Source organism: Carcharhinus amblyrhynchos, chromosome 2, assembly GCF_965287045.1.
Source record: "Carcharhinus amblyrhynchos chromosome 2, sCarAmb.v2.hapA, whole genome shotgun sequence".
Lineage (NCBI taxonomy): Eukaryota > Metazoa > Chordata > Chondrichthyes > Carcharhiniformes > Carcharhinidae > Carcharhinus > Carcharhinus amblyrhynchos.
In genome coordinates this window covers 146,466,305-146,481,272 of record NC_137325.1, presented here as the reverse complement: position 1 = coordinate 146,481,272, position 14,968 = coordinate 146,466,305, and the positions used below count along the sequence as shown (strand labels likewise).

The 14,968-nt window shown below is 43.1% G+C and overlaps 1 protein-coding gene across 2 annotated transcripts in view; it reads left to right on the top strand.

Moving 5' to 3' along the window:
• The window catches only part of slc39a4 (solute carrier family 39 member 4), a 69,006-nt gene that overhangs the window by 30,363 nt on the left and 23,675 nt on the right, over positions 1-14,968 (top strand). For both annotated transcript variants that reach the window (XM_080213940.1, XM_080213931.1), the window contains exon 5: positions 14,408-14,585. In XM_080213940.1, coding sequence (XP_080070066.1) covers positions 14,408-14,585 — 178 coding nt within the window. The remainder of the gene's footprint in view (positions 1-14,407; positions 14,586-14,968) is intronic.

Sequence of the window (14,968 nt, the reverse complement as noted above, 5' to 3'; positions counted from 1 at the left end):
ACGTAGAACATAGAATATAGAACATAGAACACTACAGCACAAACAGGCCCTTCGGCCCACAAGTTGCGCTGATCATATCCCTATCTACCAGGCCTATCTATAACTCTCAATTCCATTAAATCCCATATACTCATCCAGAAGTCTCTTAAAAGCCCCCAGCGAGTTCGCCTTTACCACCACCGATGGCAGCCGATCCCACTCACTCACCACCCTCTGAGTGAAAAAGCTTACCCCTCACATCTCCTCTGTACCTGTCACATCTCCTCTGTACCTGTCACATCTCCTCTGTACCTGGCTAGTATTAGTACTACCATTACCGTTCCTTGCCTTGTGCTCCATGACATCTTTGTTATTTAACTCTTTCATTCATTCATCTGAATTGTTTGAGAATGCAGACAGCAGTTTAGTGAACAGCATCAGGGAAGATGCATTCTGATCATGCAAAAGTGAGCACACTTCTAAAAAATTAATCTCTTTTCAATATAATTTTGCATTAACAAAGAGGAATTTCAGCTCCCAAAGGGTCAAGGGTGTGGTTTACAATTTAGTCTGTATCAAGCTTTATCAGTGACATGACCATCATAGAACACAGAACATAGAACATAGAACATTACAGCGCGGAACAGGCCCTTCGGCCCACAATGTTGCGCCGACCAGTCTTATTTTTAAAAAAAAAACATTGACCCACTAATCTAAACCAATCCCTTTTCGTCCATAAACCTATCCACCAATCTCTTAAACGCCCCCAAACTAGGCGCATTTACAGAGGGCAGTACAACATTATATTATTCTTCTATATAAGATATAAAATTTTGGAAACAAGAGGGTGGGATTTTCCAGCCTCCCTTGTCCCGAAACCATAAAATCCTGCCCGAGGTCAATGGGCTTTTCCTTCGTCCGACCCGCGCTCGCTCCGATTCCCATGGCAGAAGGGACAGTAAAATTCCGGCTGACCTGGCTGGCAAATTGCTATCTTATCTGGACAGGTAAAAGAACTGATGCCATATACAGTACGGTAAATGCACTGAATTTTGGAGATAACCCCTGTAAGCACTGAAAATCAGAAACACAAAACCAAAATTGTACCTCAAATCTATCAGAATCTGAAGATAGAAGTCAGACTAACATTTCAAATGTAGCATAACAATCCCTGGCCAAATTTTTTTCCTTTACAACCACTGCAGTGCAGATAGAGGCCATCCAGCCCATCGAGTTTACAGGGTGAATGCAGAGAAATTACTTTCTCTGGTAGGGTGAGTTTTGAACAAGGGATTCAATACTAAAGTTTGAGCTCTGCTATTCAGAGATGATGTCAAGAAACACTTCTTTACATGGAGGATAATATAAATCTGGAACTTTCTCTCCCATAAAGGACCCAAAGCAGTAGGGAGATAAGAGAAGGTTGGGGAGAGCACACTAAATAGTAAAGACAGTGTCAGTAGACAGATCAGGCAAAAGCAAGACAGAAAGCAAGGCAAGTCCAAAATAAACTGCATTTATTTCAATGCAAGAGGCCTGAAGGGCAAGGCAGTTAACTCAGAGCATGGAGGGTATGTGGGACTGGGATATTATAGCAATTAGTGAAACATGGCTAAGGGACTGGCAGCTCGATGTTCCAGGGTACAGATGCTGTAGGAAAGTTAGAACAAGAGGTAAGGGAGGAGGGGGTGTTGCACTTTTAAGGAAAACATCATGGCAGTTCTGAGGATATATTCAAAGGTTCGCCCACTGAGTCTATATAAGAACATAAGAAATAGGAGCAGGAGTAGGCCATCTAGCCCCTCGAGCCTGTCCCGCCATTCAATAAGATCATGGCTGATCTGGAGTGAATCACTTCCACTTACCCACTTGGTCTCCATAACCCTTAATTCCCTTATTGATCAGAAATTTATCTACCCATGACCTAAACATATTCAATGAGGTAGCCTCCACCACTTCAATGGGCAAAGAATTCCAGAGGTTCATTACCCTCTGAGAGAAGAAGTTCCTCCTCAACTCTGTTCTAAACTGACCCCCCCTTATTTTGAGGCTGTGCCCTCTAGTTCTGGTTTCCTTTCTAAATGGAAAGAATCTCTCTACCTCTATCCTATCTAGCACCTTCATTATCTTATATGTCTCTATAAGGTCACCCCTCATCCTTCTAAACTCCAATGAGTACAGGCCCAATCTACTCAATCTCTCCTCATAAACTAACTTCCTCATCTCCAGTATCAACCTGGTGAACCTTCTCTGTACTCCCTCCAAGGCCAATATATACTTTCGCAAATAAGGGGACCAAAATTGCACACAGTACTCGAGTTGCGGCCTCACCAGTGCCTTGTACAGTTGCAGCAAGACCTCCCTGCTTTTATATTTTATCCCCCTCACTATAAAGGCCAACATTCCATTCGCCTTCTTGATCACCTGCTGCGCCTGCAGACTGGATTTTTACAATTCATGCACAAGGACCCCTAGGTCCCTCTGCACAGTAGCATGTTGTAATTTTTCACCATTTAAATAATATTCCATTTTACTATTATTTCTTCCAAAGTGGATAACCTCATATTTGCCAACGTTATACTTCATCTGCCAGATCCTCGCCCACTCTCAGCCTATCCAAATCCTTCCGCAGACTTTCCGCATCCTCCACGCAAGTCGCTTTCCCACTCATCTTTGTGTCATCAGCAAACTTTGTTACCCTACATTCAGTCCCCTCCTCCAGATCGTCTACATATATGGTAAACAGTTAAGGCCCCAGCACCGATCCCTGCGGTACGCCACTAGTCACCAACTGCCAACCAAAAAAGTACCCATTTATTCCAACTCTCTGCTTCCTGTTAGATAACCAATCCTCAATCCACGCTAACACTTTACCCCCAACTCCGTGTACCCTAATCTTTGCAGCAACCTTTTGTGAGGCACCTTATCGAATGCCTTCTGGAAATCTGAAAACACCACATCCACTGGTCCCCTCTATCAACCGCACTAGTCACATCTTCACAAAAATCCAGTAAATTCATCAAACACAACTTCCCCTTCATGAATCCATGCTGCATCTGCTTGATCGAACCATTCTTTATCAGGTGTCCTGCTATTTCTTCTTTAATGATAGATTCCAACTTTTTCACAACTACGGACGTTAAGCTAACCAGCCTGTAATTACCCACCTTTTGTCTACTTCCTTTTTTAAACAGCGGTGTAACAGTAGCTGTTTTCCAATCAGCTGGCACTTCCCCAGGGACCAGCGAATTTTGATAAACAACTACTAACGCATCTGCTATTACTTCTGCCATTTCCTTCAATATCCTGGGATGCATTCCCTCCAGGCTCGGAGATTTGTCTACCTTCAGTTCCATTAGTCTACCAAGCACTACCTCTTTAGTAACAGTAATTGTATTAAGGACCTCACCTCCTACCAACCCTCAATCGTTAATATCCGGTAAGCTATTTGTGTCCTCCACCGTGAAGACTGACACAAAAAGCTTATTTAAAGTCTCAGCCATTTCCTTATTTTCCACTATTAAATCCCCCCTCTCATCCTCCAAGGGGCCAACATTCACTCTAGCCACTCTCTTCCTTTTTATATATTTGTAAAAACTTTTACTTTTTTTTAATATTTTGAGCTAGTTTAGTTTCATAATCTATCTTTCCTTCCTTTATTATTTTCTTCGTAGTTCTTTGTTGTTTTTTAAAGCTTTCCCAATCTTCTAATTCCCCACTATTTTTGGACACTACGCACCGGTTTTTAATTTAATACTCTCCTTTATTTCCTTCATTATCCACGGCTGGTTATCCTTTTTCTTACAGCCCTTCTTTATCACTGGAATATATTTTTGCTGAGTACTGAGAAAAATCTCCTTAAAAATCCTCCACTATTCCTCAGCTGTCCTACCAACCAGTCTGCGCTCCTCGTCTACGTTAGCCAGTTCTGCCCTCATCCTATCGTACTCCCCTCTGTTCAAGCAGAGGACACTGGTTTGGGACCCTTCTTTCTCACCCTCCATCTGTATCAGAAATTCAACCATATTGTGATCACTCATCCCAAGAGGATCCCTCACAAGAGGATCCTTAATTCTACCTGTCTCATTACACATTACCAGATCTAAGATAACTCGTTCCCTCGTAGGTTCTGTAACATGCTGTTCAAGGAAACTATCCCAACAGCATTCTAAGAATTCTTCCTCAAGACCACCGCATCCAACTTGTGTCAACCAATCAGTATGCAGGTTAAAATCCCCCATGATTATTGCCGTATTGACGTGGTATATATGGATTTTAGTAAGGCGTTCGATAAGGTTCACCATGGTAGGCTTCTGCAGAAAATGCAGATGTATGGGATTGTGGGTAATCTAGGAAGTTGGATCAGGAATTGGCTATCAGATAGGAGACAGAGGGTGGTGGTTGATGGTAAATATTCATCATGGAGTTCAGTTACGAGTGGTGTGCCTCAGGGATCTGTTTTGGGGCCACTGTTGTTTGTAATTTTTATTAATGATCTGGATGAGGGTATAGTTGGGTGGATTAGTAAATTTGCTGATGACACCAAAGTTGGAGGTGTGGTAGATTGTGAGGAAGGGTGTCATAGTCTGCAGGGAGACTTAGATAGGTTGCAGAGCTGGGCTGAGAGGTGGCAGATGGAATTTAATGCGGAGAAGTGTGAGGTAATTCACTTTGGTAGGAGCAACAGATGTGTCGAGTATAGGGCTAACGGGAGGACTTTGAATAGTGTGGATGAACAGAGGGATCTAGGTGTATGTGTACATAGATCCCTGAAAGTTGGGAATCAAGTAGATAAGGTTGTTAAGAAGGCGTACGGTGTCTTGGCGTTTATTGGTAGGGGGATTGAATTTAGGAGTCGCAGCGTTATGTTGCAACTGTACACTACTCTAGTGCGGCCGCACTTGGAGTACTGTGTGCAGTTCTGGTCCCCGCATTACAAGAAGGATGTGGAGGCGTTGGAGAGGGTGCAGAGAAGGTTTACTAGGATGTTGCCTGGTATGGTGGGGAGGTCCTATGAGGAGAGACTGAGGGATTTAGGGTTGTTTTCGTTGGAAAGAAGGTGGCTAAGAGGGGATCTTATTGAAACATATAAGATGATTAGAGGTTTAGATAGGGTGGATAGTGATAGCCTTTTTCCTCGGATGGAGAAAGCTAGCACGAGGGGGCATGGCTTTAAATTAAGGGGGGGTAGCTACAGGACGGATGTCAGGGGTAGGTTCTTTACCCAGCGGGTGGTGAGGGATTGGAATGCCCTGCCTGCTGCAGTTGTAAATGCGTCTAGTTTGGGGGCGTTTAAGAGATCTCTGGATAGGTTTATTGGCGAAAAGGGATTGGTATAGGCTAGTGGGTCATTGTTTTTGTAACTGGTCGGCGCAACATCGTGGGCCGAAGGGCCTGTTCTGCGCTGTAATGTTCTATGTTCCATTTTTGCACGCATCCATTATTTGCTTGTTTATAGCCCTCCCCACCTCAAAGTTATTATTTGGGGGCCTATAGACCACACCCACCAGTGACTTTCTTCCCTTACTATTCCACTTACTATACGACTATATTCTACTATATGGGTTGAACTAAAAAATGAGCAGGAAATCACTTTGATAGGGTGATACTATAGGTCCCCAAATAGTCGGTGGGAAATTGAAGAGCAGATAGCTCCAAGAAAAATAGGGTGGTAACAGTCGGGGATTTTAACTTTTCCAACGTTGACTGGGACAGCCTTAGTATTAGAGACTTGGATGGAGAGAAATTTGAGTATATTCAGGAAGAATTTCTCATTCAATATGTGGATGGCCCGACCAGACAGGGGGCAAACTTGACTTCCTCTTGGAAAATAAGAAAGAGCAGGTCTCAGAAGTGTTAGTGAGGGATCACTTTGGGATCAGTGACCATAACTCTATTAGTTTTAAGATGGCTATGGAGAATGATAGGTCTAACCCAAAAGTTAAAATTCTAAATTGCAGCAAGACCAATTTTGACGGTATTTGGCAGGAACTTTCAATAGTTAATTGGGAGAGTTTGTGGGAATGCAAAGGGACATCCGGTAAGTGGGAGTCTTTCAAAAGTGTGTTAACTATCAAGTGTTTAGGAAGGATAGGCAGGAGGAAAGAGGGGGTGGCATAGCTCTGCTGATTAAGGATAGTATCAAGGTGGTAGCAAGGGATGATATCGGAGCCAAAGAGCAGAACGTGGAATCGTTGTGGGTGGAGATTAGGAACAGCAAAGGGAGGAAGACGCTGGTGGGTGTCGTCTATAGGCCCCCGAATAATGATCTGGAGGTGGGGCGGGCTGTTAACACGCAAATAAGTGCGGCGTGCAGGAATGGGATGGCAGTAGTTATGGGAGATTTCAATCTGCATATTGATTGGTCGACCCATGTTGGACGAGGTGGGCTCGAGGAGAAGTTCTTGGAATGCTGCTGGGATAATTTCCTTGAACAGTGTGTGTTGGAGCCAACGAGGGAGCGAGCTATCTTGGATCTGGTGCTATGTAATGAGGCGGGTAGAATTAGGGACCTTGAGGTGAAGGATCCTCTTGGAGAGAGTGATCATTGTATGGTGGAGTTTCTGGTGCAGATGGAGGAGGAGAAAGTGGGTTCCCGGACACGCGTCCTTTGTTTGAATAGAGGGGAGTATGGTAGGATGAGAGAAGAATTGGCGAATGTGGACTGGGGGAGTGCGTTGGAAGGTAGGTCTGCTGAGGAGCAGTGGAAGATCTTTAAGGAGATCTTTCTTGGTGCTCAGCAGAAATTTATTCCGATGGTTAAAAAGGACAGTAGGAAGAGAGGTAATAAGCCGTGGATAACGAAGGAGGTGAAGGAAAGTGTTAAATTAAAAGCGGAGGAATTTAGAGTAGCTAAGAGCAGTGGGCGAGAAGAGGATTGGGAAAGGTTTAAATGTCAACAAAGATTGACAAAGAAGTTGATAAAGGAGGGTAGGAGAAGCTATGAGGCTGGGCTAGCACTTAATATAAAAAAGGATAGCAAGAGTTTTTATAAATATATAAAAAGGAAGAGGCTGGCTAGGGTGAACGTTGGTCCTTTAGAGAATGAGAAAGGGGACCTAGTGGTAGGGGATGGGGATATGGCTAAGGTCTTGAATAACTTTTTTGTTTCTGTCTTCACGGAAGAGGACGTGAATAATTTGCCGGGTGTTAGCGATGGAAAGGTGGTAGGAATGGAGGGTCTTAATGACATTACTGTTACTAGAGAGGTGGTGCTCGACAGACTGGAGGGGCTGATTGTGGACAAGTCCCCAGGACCGGATGGAATGCATCCGAGGGTTCTGAAAGAAATGGCGGAGGTTATAGTGGATGCCTTGGTGGTTATTTTCCAGACGTCGCTGGATTCCGGGGAAGTGCCGGAAGATTGGAAAACGGCTAATGTTACGCCGTTGTTTAAGAAGGGTGCCAGGCAAAAGGCGGGGAATTATAGGCCGGTTAGTTTAACATCTGTGGTAGGTAAAATGTTAGAATCCGTCATTAAGCAGGAAATTGCGAGGCATCTTGAAGGGAATTGCTTGATAGGGCGGACGCAACACGGTTTCATTAAAGGGAAGTCGTGTCTGACAAATTTACTGGAGTTCTATGAGGATGTGTCTAGGGCAGTGGATAGAGGAGAGCCGGTGGATGTGGTCTTTCTGGATTTTCAGAAGGCGTTTGACAAGGTACCTCACAAGAGGTTATTGCAGAAGGTCAGGGGACATGGAGTTGGGGGTAGGGTGTTAGCGTGGATAGAGGATTGGTTGTCAAATAGGAGGCAGAGAGTGGGGGTCAATGGGTGCTATTCGGATTGGCGGTTGGTGACTAGTGGGGTGCCCCAGGGGTCGGTGCTGGGGCCTCAGCTATTTACCATTTATATAGATGATCTGGAGGAGGGAACCGAGTGCAGGGTGTCGAAATTTGCTGATGACACCAAGATTGGGGGAAAGGCAAATTGTGCGGAGGGTGTGGAGAGTCTGCAGAAGGATCTAGATAGGCTGGGCGAATGGGCCAGGAAATGGCAAATGGAATTTAATGTTGGCAAGTCTGAGGTGGTCCACTTTGGTAGGAAGAATGGTAGGAAGGACTATTACTTACGTGGCGAAAAACTGCAGCAGGCGACGGTGCAGAGGGACCTCGGGGTCCTTGTGCATGAGTCGCAAAAACCCAGCTTGCAGGTGCAGCAGGTGGTCAGGAAGGCGAATGGGATGCTGGCCTTCATAGCGAGGGGGATTGAATATAAAAGTAGGGAAGTCTTGCTGCAGCTGTATAGGGCATTGGTGAGGCCGCAGCTGGAGTACTGTGTGCAGTTTTGGGCGCCGCACCTGTGCAAGGATATTTTGGCCCTGGAGGGAGTGCAGAGGAGGTTTACTAGGCTGATACCGGAGTTGAGGGGGTTGAGCTATGAGGAGAGGCTGAATAAACTAGGCTTGTACTCGCTAGAGTTTAGAAGAATGAGGGGAGATCTCATTGAGACGTATAAGATGATGAATGGGATGGATAGGATAGAGGTGGAGAGACTCTTCCCGCTCAAAAAAGACAGTAGGACTAGGGGGCACAGCCTCAAGATAAAGGGGAGGCGGTTTAGAACGGAGTTGAGGAGGAACTTCTTCACTCAAAGGGTGGTGAATCTCTGGAATTCTCTGCCCGTTGAAGTGGTGGAGGCTGCCTCGCTAAATATTTTTAAGAAGCGGGTTGATGGGTTTTTGATAAGAGAGGGGATTAAGGGTTATGGGGAGAGGGCGGGAAAGTGGAACTGAGCCACAACAGATCAGCCATGATCTTATTGAATGGCGGGGCAGGCTCGAAGGGCTAGATGGCCTACTCCTGCTCCTATTTCTTATGTTCTTATGTTCTTAACCAGGGTTCAGGATAAGGACATTCCTTTTAGAATGAAGAGCAAGGCTGGTAGAAATAGGGGACCCTGGATGACTTGGGATATTGAGGCCCTGGTCAAGAAGGAGGAGGCACATGACATTCTTAGGCAACTGGGATCAAGTGGGGCCCTTGAAGTGTATAGAGGGTGTAGGAGTAGAATTAAGAGAGAAATCAGGAAGGCGAGAAGGGGAAACAAGATTGTTCTGGCAGATATGACAAATGAGAATTCAAAGAGCTTCTACAAATACATAAAGGCCAAAAAGAGTAACTAGGGAGAGAGTAGGGCCTCTTAAGGATCAACAAAGTCATCTATGTGCAGATCCATAAGAGATGGGTGAGATTCTAAATGAATAAATCTCATCAGTATTCACTGTTGAGAAAGGCATGGATGTTAGGGAACTTGGGGAAATAAATAGTGATGTTTTGAGGAGTGTACATATAACAAAAAAGGAGGTGCTGAAAGTCTTAATGCGTGTCAAGGTAGAAAAATCCCTGGCATCTGATGATTTGTATCCCAGGACACTGTGGGAGGCTAGGGAGGAAATTGCGGGTCACCTAACAGAAATATCTGAATCATTGATAGTCACAGATGAGGTGCCTGAAGATTGGAAGGTGGCAAATGTGGCTTTGTTTAAAAAGGGCTGCAGGGGAAAAGTCTGGGAACTATAGGCCGGTGAGCCTCAAATTTGTGGTGGGTAAGTTTTTGGAAGGTATTTTGAGAGACAGGACCTACAGGCATTTAGAGATGCGAGGACTGAGTAGGGACAGTTAACATGGCTTTGAGTGGAAAATTATGTCTCACGAATTTAACTGAGTTTTTTGAAGGGGTAACCAAGAAGGTAGATGAGGGCAAAGCAGTTGATGTTGTCTACATGGACCTTAGCAAGGCTTTTGACAAGGTCCCACATGGCAGATTGTTGCATAAGGTTAAATCTCACGGGATCCAGGGTGAGGAAACCAAATGGATACAAAATTGGTTTAATGACAGGAGACAGAGAGGGTGGCTGTGGAAGGTTGTTTTTCAAACTGGAAGCCTGTGACCAGTGGTGTGCCTTAGGGATTGGTGCTGGGTCCACTGTTATTTGTCACTTATATTAATGATCTGGATGAGAAATTAGTAGGTGTGGTTAATAAGTTTGCAGATGACATCAAGATTGGTGGTATAGTAGACATTGAAGAAGGTTATCTAGGACTGCAATAGGACCTTGATCAATTGGGCTAGTAGGCTGATGAATGGCAGATGGAGTTTAATTTAGATCAGAGGTCTCCAAATTACGGCCTGCATCCAGTGAGGTGGGATGGGATTCCAGCAGCTGGAAACACTCCCGCGTCCAGAACTCCGCCACTGACTCTGGATCCAGACGTGGGAATGGGAGCCACAGGCCAGACATCTGCTGCCGTTCTGTGCAGTGTCTGATGAACCAATGGGAATCCTCTTTACCAGCTATTGTCCAATCAGAACTGCTGTCTGTGACTGACATAAGAAATAGGAGCAGGAGTAGGCCATCTAGCCCTTTGAGCCTGCCCCGCCATTCAATAAGATCATGGCTGATCTGAAGTGGATCAGTTCCACTTTCCCGCCCTCTCCCCATAACCCTTAATTCCCTTGTCTACTAAAGTGGATAACCTCACATTTACTAACGTTATACTCCATCTGCCAGGTCCTCGCCCACTCATTCAGCCTATCCAGATCTCTCTGCAGACTTTGGATAGGCTGAGTGAGTGGGCGAGGACCTGGTAGATGGAGTATGACAGTTCATTAGACAAATTAGCTATTGAGATATCTGTTATCCAATTGCCGCTCTGCGTTGATTGAGTGACAGCTGCTTTATCCAATCCGTAAATTCCATCTGTCTGAAATGAGCGAGAACAAGGACAATGATGGTGGCAATTCAGACCAATTCAGTTATGAAAGGAAAAAAGAAGTGGATAGTGAGTGCCACCTGTTTAACAAAGAATGGGGTGTAAAGTACTTCTTTGTACACACAGGTGACAAAGCCTCATGTGTCATATACAACAAAACTGTTGCAGTTTTGAAGGAGTACAATGTACATAGGCACTATGAGACCAAACATGAACCACATTATTCCCAATTCACAGGAACACAATGTTCAAAAAAATGTGAATCAATGCAATGCAGGTTGTTTTCCCAACAAGCATTTTCTTACGCAGAAGATAACTGAAAATGAAGCTTAAACCAGGGACAGTTACAAACTAGCTTATGTGTTGGCTAAAAGAAGAAAGCCATTCACTGATGGAGATCTCATCAAAGAGTGTATAATGGAAGTAGTGGAAGACTTATGTCCAGAAAAAGCAAATCTGTTCAAAATCATCAGTCTTGTGCCAAATACTGTTGCTCGTAGAATTGAGGATATAGGAAGCAATATATTTCATCAAATTGCAGACAAAGCAACAAATTTTCAGTTGTATTCTCTCGCACTTGATTAATCGACTGATGTGTGTGACACATCACAACTCCTAGTATTCATCCATGGTAGTGAATTTAATGTGACACAAGAATTAGCATCAGTGCATAGCATGCACAGCACAGTAACTGGAGAAGGCATCTTCAAAGAATTGCAAAAAACTGTGTTAGAATATAACCTGGAGTGGAATAAACTGCAATGTGTGACAATTGATGGAGGAAAGAACATGTCTGGGATGAAGAAAGGTTTGATTGGACAAATCACAAAAGCTTGTGAGGTTGGTGGATTCTCAAAGCCTATGTTTCTGCATTGCATTATCCAAGAACCAACATTGTGCGGAAAATGTGTGGCTATGTCTTGCGTCCTGAAACCTGTTGTTTCAATGGTGAATTTCATTCGATCTCACGGGCTTAATCATCGCCAGTTTTGTGATTTTCTGAAAGAAACTGATTCTGAATTTGGTGACTTGCCTACAGCAGCTCGATGGCTTAGCTGTGGAAAGGTTCTATCACGGTTCTTTCAGTACAGAGAAGAAATTGATTCCTTTCTCACAGAGAAGAATTGACCTGAACCATTTTTATGAAACACTGACTGGCTTTGGAAATTGGCATTTTTTGCAGACATGACAAGCCATATGAATCAATTGAATCTGAAGTTATAAGGTGAAACAAATCTGATTTGTGATCTAGTCGCGCATGTCAAGGCATTTAGGGCAAAACTGATGCTGTTTCGTGGACAGCTGAAAGTTCATAACTTGGTTCATATTCCATGTTGTGAAAAATTTCATGAAGAAAGTGAAGCAGAATTTCCTTCTTCATTTGCAACAGAAACTATTAAGGACTTGCAAAAACAATTTCAGGAATGATTTTCTGATCTTGATGGAAACACAGATGAAATAAAGTTGTTTCAAAATCATTTGACTACAATGTTGAAACACTCCAAAGTCAGTTTCAAATGGAAATTATTGATTTCCAATCAGATGACATGCTGAAAGACAAGTACAAAGAAGGAAATCTGATCCAATTTTATAAATCTTTGCAGTCTGAGCAGTTTCCAAATTTGAAACAATTTGCTTGTGGATTTTTATCAATTTTTGGTACAAGGTACTTGTGTGAATAAATATTTTCAAAAATGAAGTATGTCAAGATCAAATATCGAACAAATTTATCTGATGAGCATTATAAGTCCACTCTAATAACTGGCTTCTCAAGCTTGAAACCTGTTTGTTGGTTACATTTGAAAACTCCAATTGTCAGAATTGTGTAGAAAGGTGCAGACTGAATTTATTTTTGTTTGACCTTTACTAATGGTTCAAGTTTATTTTCAATTACTGTGCTTTGTTTTACTGAAGTTCTTTCTTGAGACATGTTTATTTTTCTTATTGTGTGCCACAAAATTGGGCAAATTCTCATTTCAAGTAAACATTTGTAAAATTTTAGTAAAAAAAAATTAAAAAATAAATAGCCTGCTTTTCTCATCTGCAGTTAAATAATTGATTATTTTGTCAGAGCATTTGCTAATGTTTGACATTTTACTCATTATATATCATTTCTCAGCACGGCATTGTTTCTTTGTAATTGTCACATTTCTCTTTTGTTCTGAATCATATCATGCTGATTACAAAGGTGATCCAAATAAAACTTATTCATTCATTTAAATTTTATTCATTCATTTATAAAACTAATTTTTTTCTTTGGTCCCCGAAAATGTGTAAAATATACGATGTGACCCTCGTACTGAAAAGGTTGGAGATCCCTGATTTAGATAAATGCAAGATGGTGCATTTTGGTTGACTGAACCAGGGCAGGACTTACTCAGTTAATGGTAGAATTTTGGGGAGAGTTACAGAACAAAGAGATCTAGGTACATGTTCATAGCTCCTTGAAAGTGGATTCACGGGTGGACAGGGCGCTGAAGAAGGCATTCGGTATGTCAGGTTTCATTGATCAGAACATTGAATACAAAAGTTGGGACAACTTGTTGAAGGTGTACATGGCATTGGTAAGGCCGCACTTGGAATACTGTGTATAGTTCTGGTCACCCCATTATAGAAATGATATTATTAAACTAGGAAGAGAGCAGAAAATAGTTATTAGGATGCTACCAGGACTTGATGGTTTGAGTTATAAGGTGAGGCCGAATAGGCTGGGTCTTTTTCCTCTGGAAAAAAGGCTTGGGGCTGATCTTATAAAGGGCTACAAAATAATGAAGGGCATGGAGCAGCGAGATAGCCAATATCTTTTCCTAAAGGTAGGAGAGTCTAAAACTAGAGGGCATGAGTTTAAGGTGAGAGGGGAGAGATGCAAAAGGGTCCAGAGGGTAGTGAGTGCCTGGAGCAAACTGCCAGAGGTAGGAGCAGAGGCGGTAGGAACAGAGCAGAGTTACTTAGATAAGATGGGTATAGAAGGATGTGGGCAATTGGGGCTAGCTTAGGGGTTAAAAAAAGTGGCAGCATGGACAAGTTGAGCCTGTTTCCATGCTGTAAACCTCTATGATTCTATGAAAGTTGTTGGTACCTTGGCTATTGGGAAATGTCCAGGCTTCAATAGACAGGTTAATGTTATGCAAGGGAATCAAACTGGTGTAGTCGAATTAAAATACTGATCATCCCTGAGCTAACTGAATGGCAGAAGAGGTTCAACGGGCTGAATGGTGAACTTCTATTTTCTTACGGTTGTCACCTGTGTATTGCTGAAAAGTGACATACTGTCAAAGCTTTTCATCTCATACTTCTCACACAAGATGCAAAACTGCCAAAAAGTGTGGGAGACAAGAGTTCCCTATTGCAATCTCCATGGACATTCCTTGAACAGAGTCGGCTTGCCAATCAATCAGCCTTTTCTCATGTATAAAGTATTGTTCCCTTTGAAATTTGGTATTCTTCATCTGTCGTGATGCGCCAAGATGAAAAGCTATGGCAATATTTCTCCTTTTTCCACAAAACCCAAGTTCTGTATGACTGAATGACAATTTGTATTCACCTGACGTGAAAACATCCTTCTTTACTGGCTTGCTACCTAAGATTGCTCTCTGCAAACTTGCTGAAATGAAATGAATGTGGGAAGCCTGTAAGGCCAATTTAGAATGAGGACCGACATGTTAGAACATTGTCTAACTACCCATGTTCTTTTTTCTCTTGCGTTTTATAGAAATGCTTTAGCTCCAGTGAAATAATGAAGATCCATCAGATTCCAATCGATTCCACGATTTCTCGTAGTGACTTTGTTCAGCTCAGTCCTGCATTGATCCAGCAACTTCTGAGCCAGGCCTGCACCAGAAGCAACCAAGTCGCAGAACAAAATAAATTTCAGCTGACCACTGCAGAAAGTAAGGTTCTCCAGCATGTGATGTGTATCTGCAGCAATTGCTGATACAGTTCTATAGTAAATATAAAACTGGATTGTTTGATCTCAGCTGGGGCTCCTAGGTAGCTCTTTCGGCTCTGAAGCAAGTCCTACTCCAGTGACATGAGCTGACAATGTAGGCACACATCCCAGTACATTACAGGAAGAGGCTATTCGGCCCATCGAGTGTGCACTGACTACAATCCCAACCAGGCCCTACCCCCATATCTCTACATATTTTACCCACTAATCCCTCAAACCTAAACATCTCAGGACATTAAGGGGCAATTTAAGCATGGCCAATTAACCTAACCCACACATCTTTGGACTGTGGGAGGAAACCCACGCAGACACGAGGAGAATGTG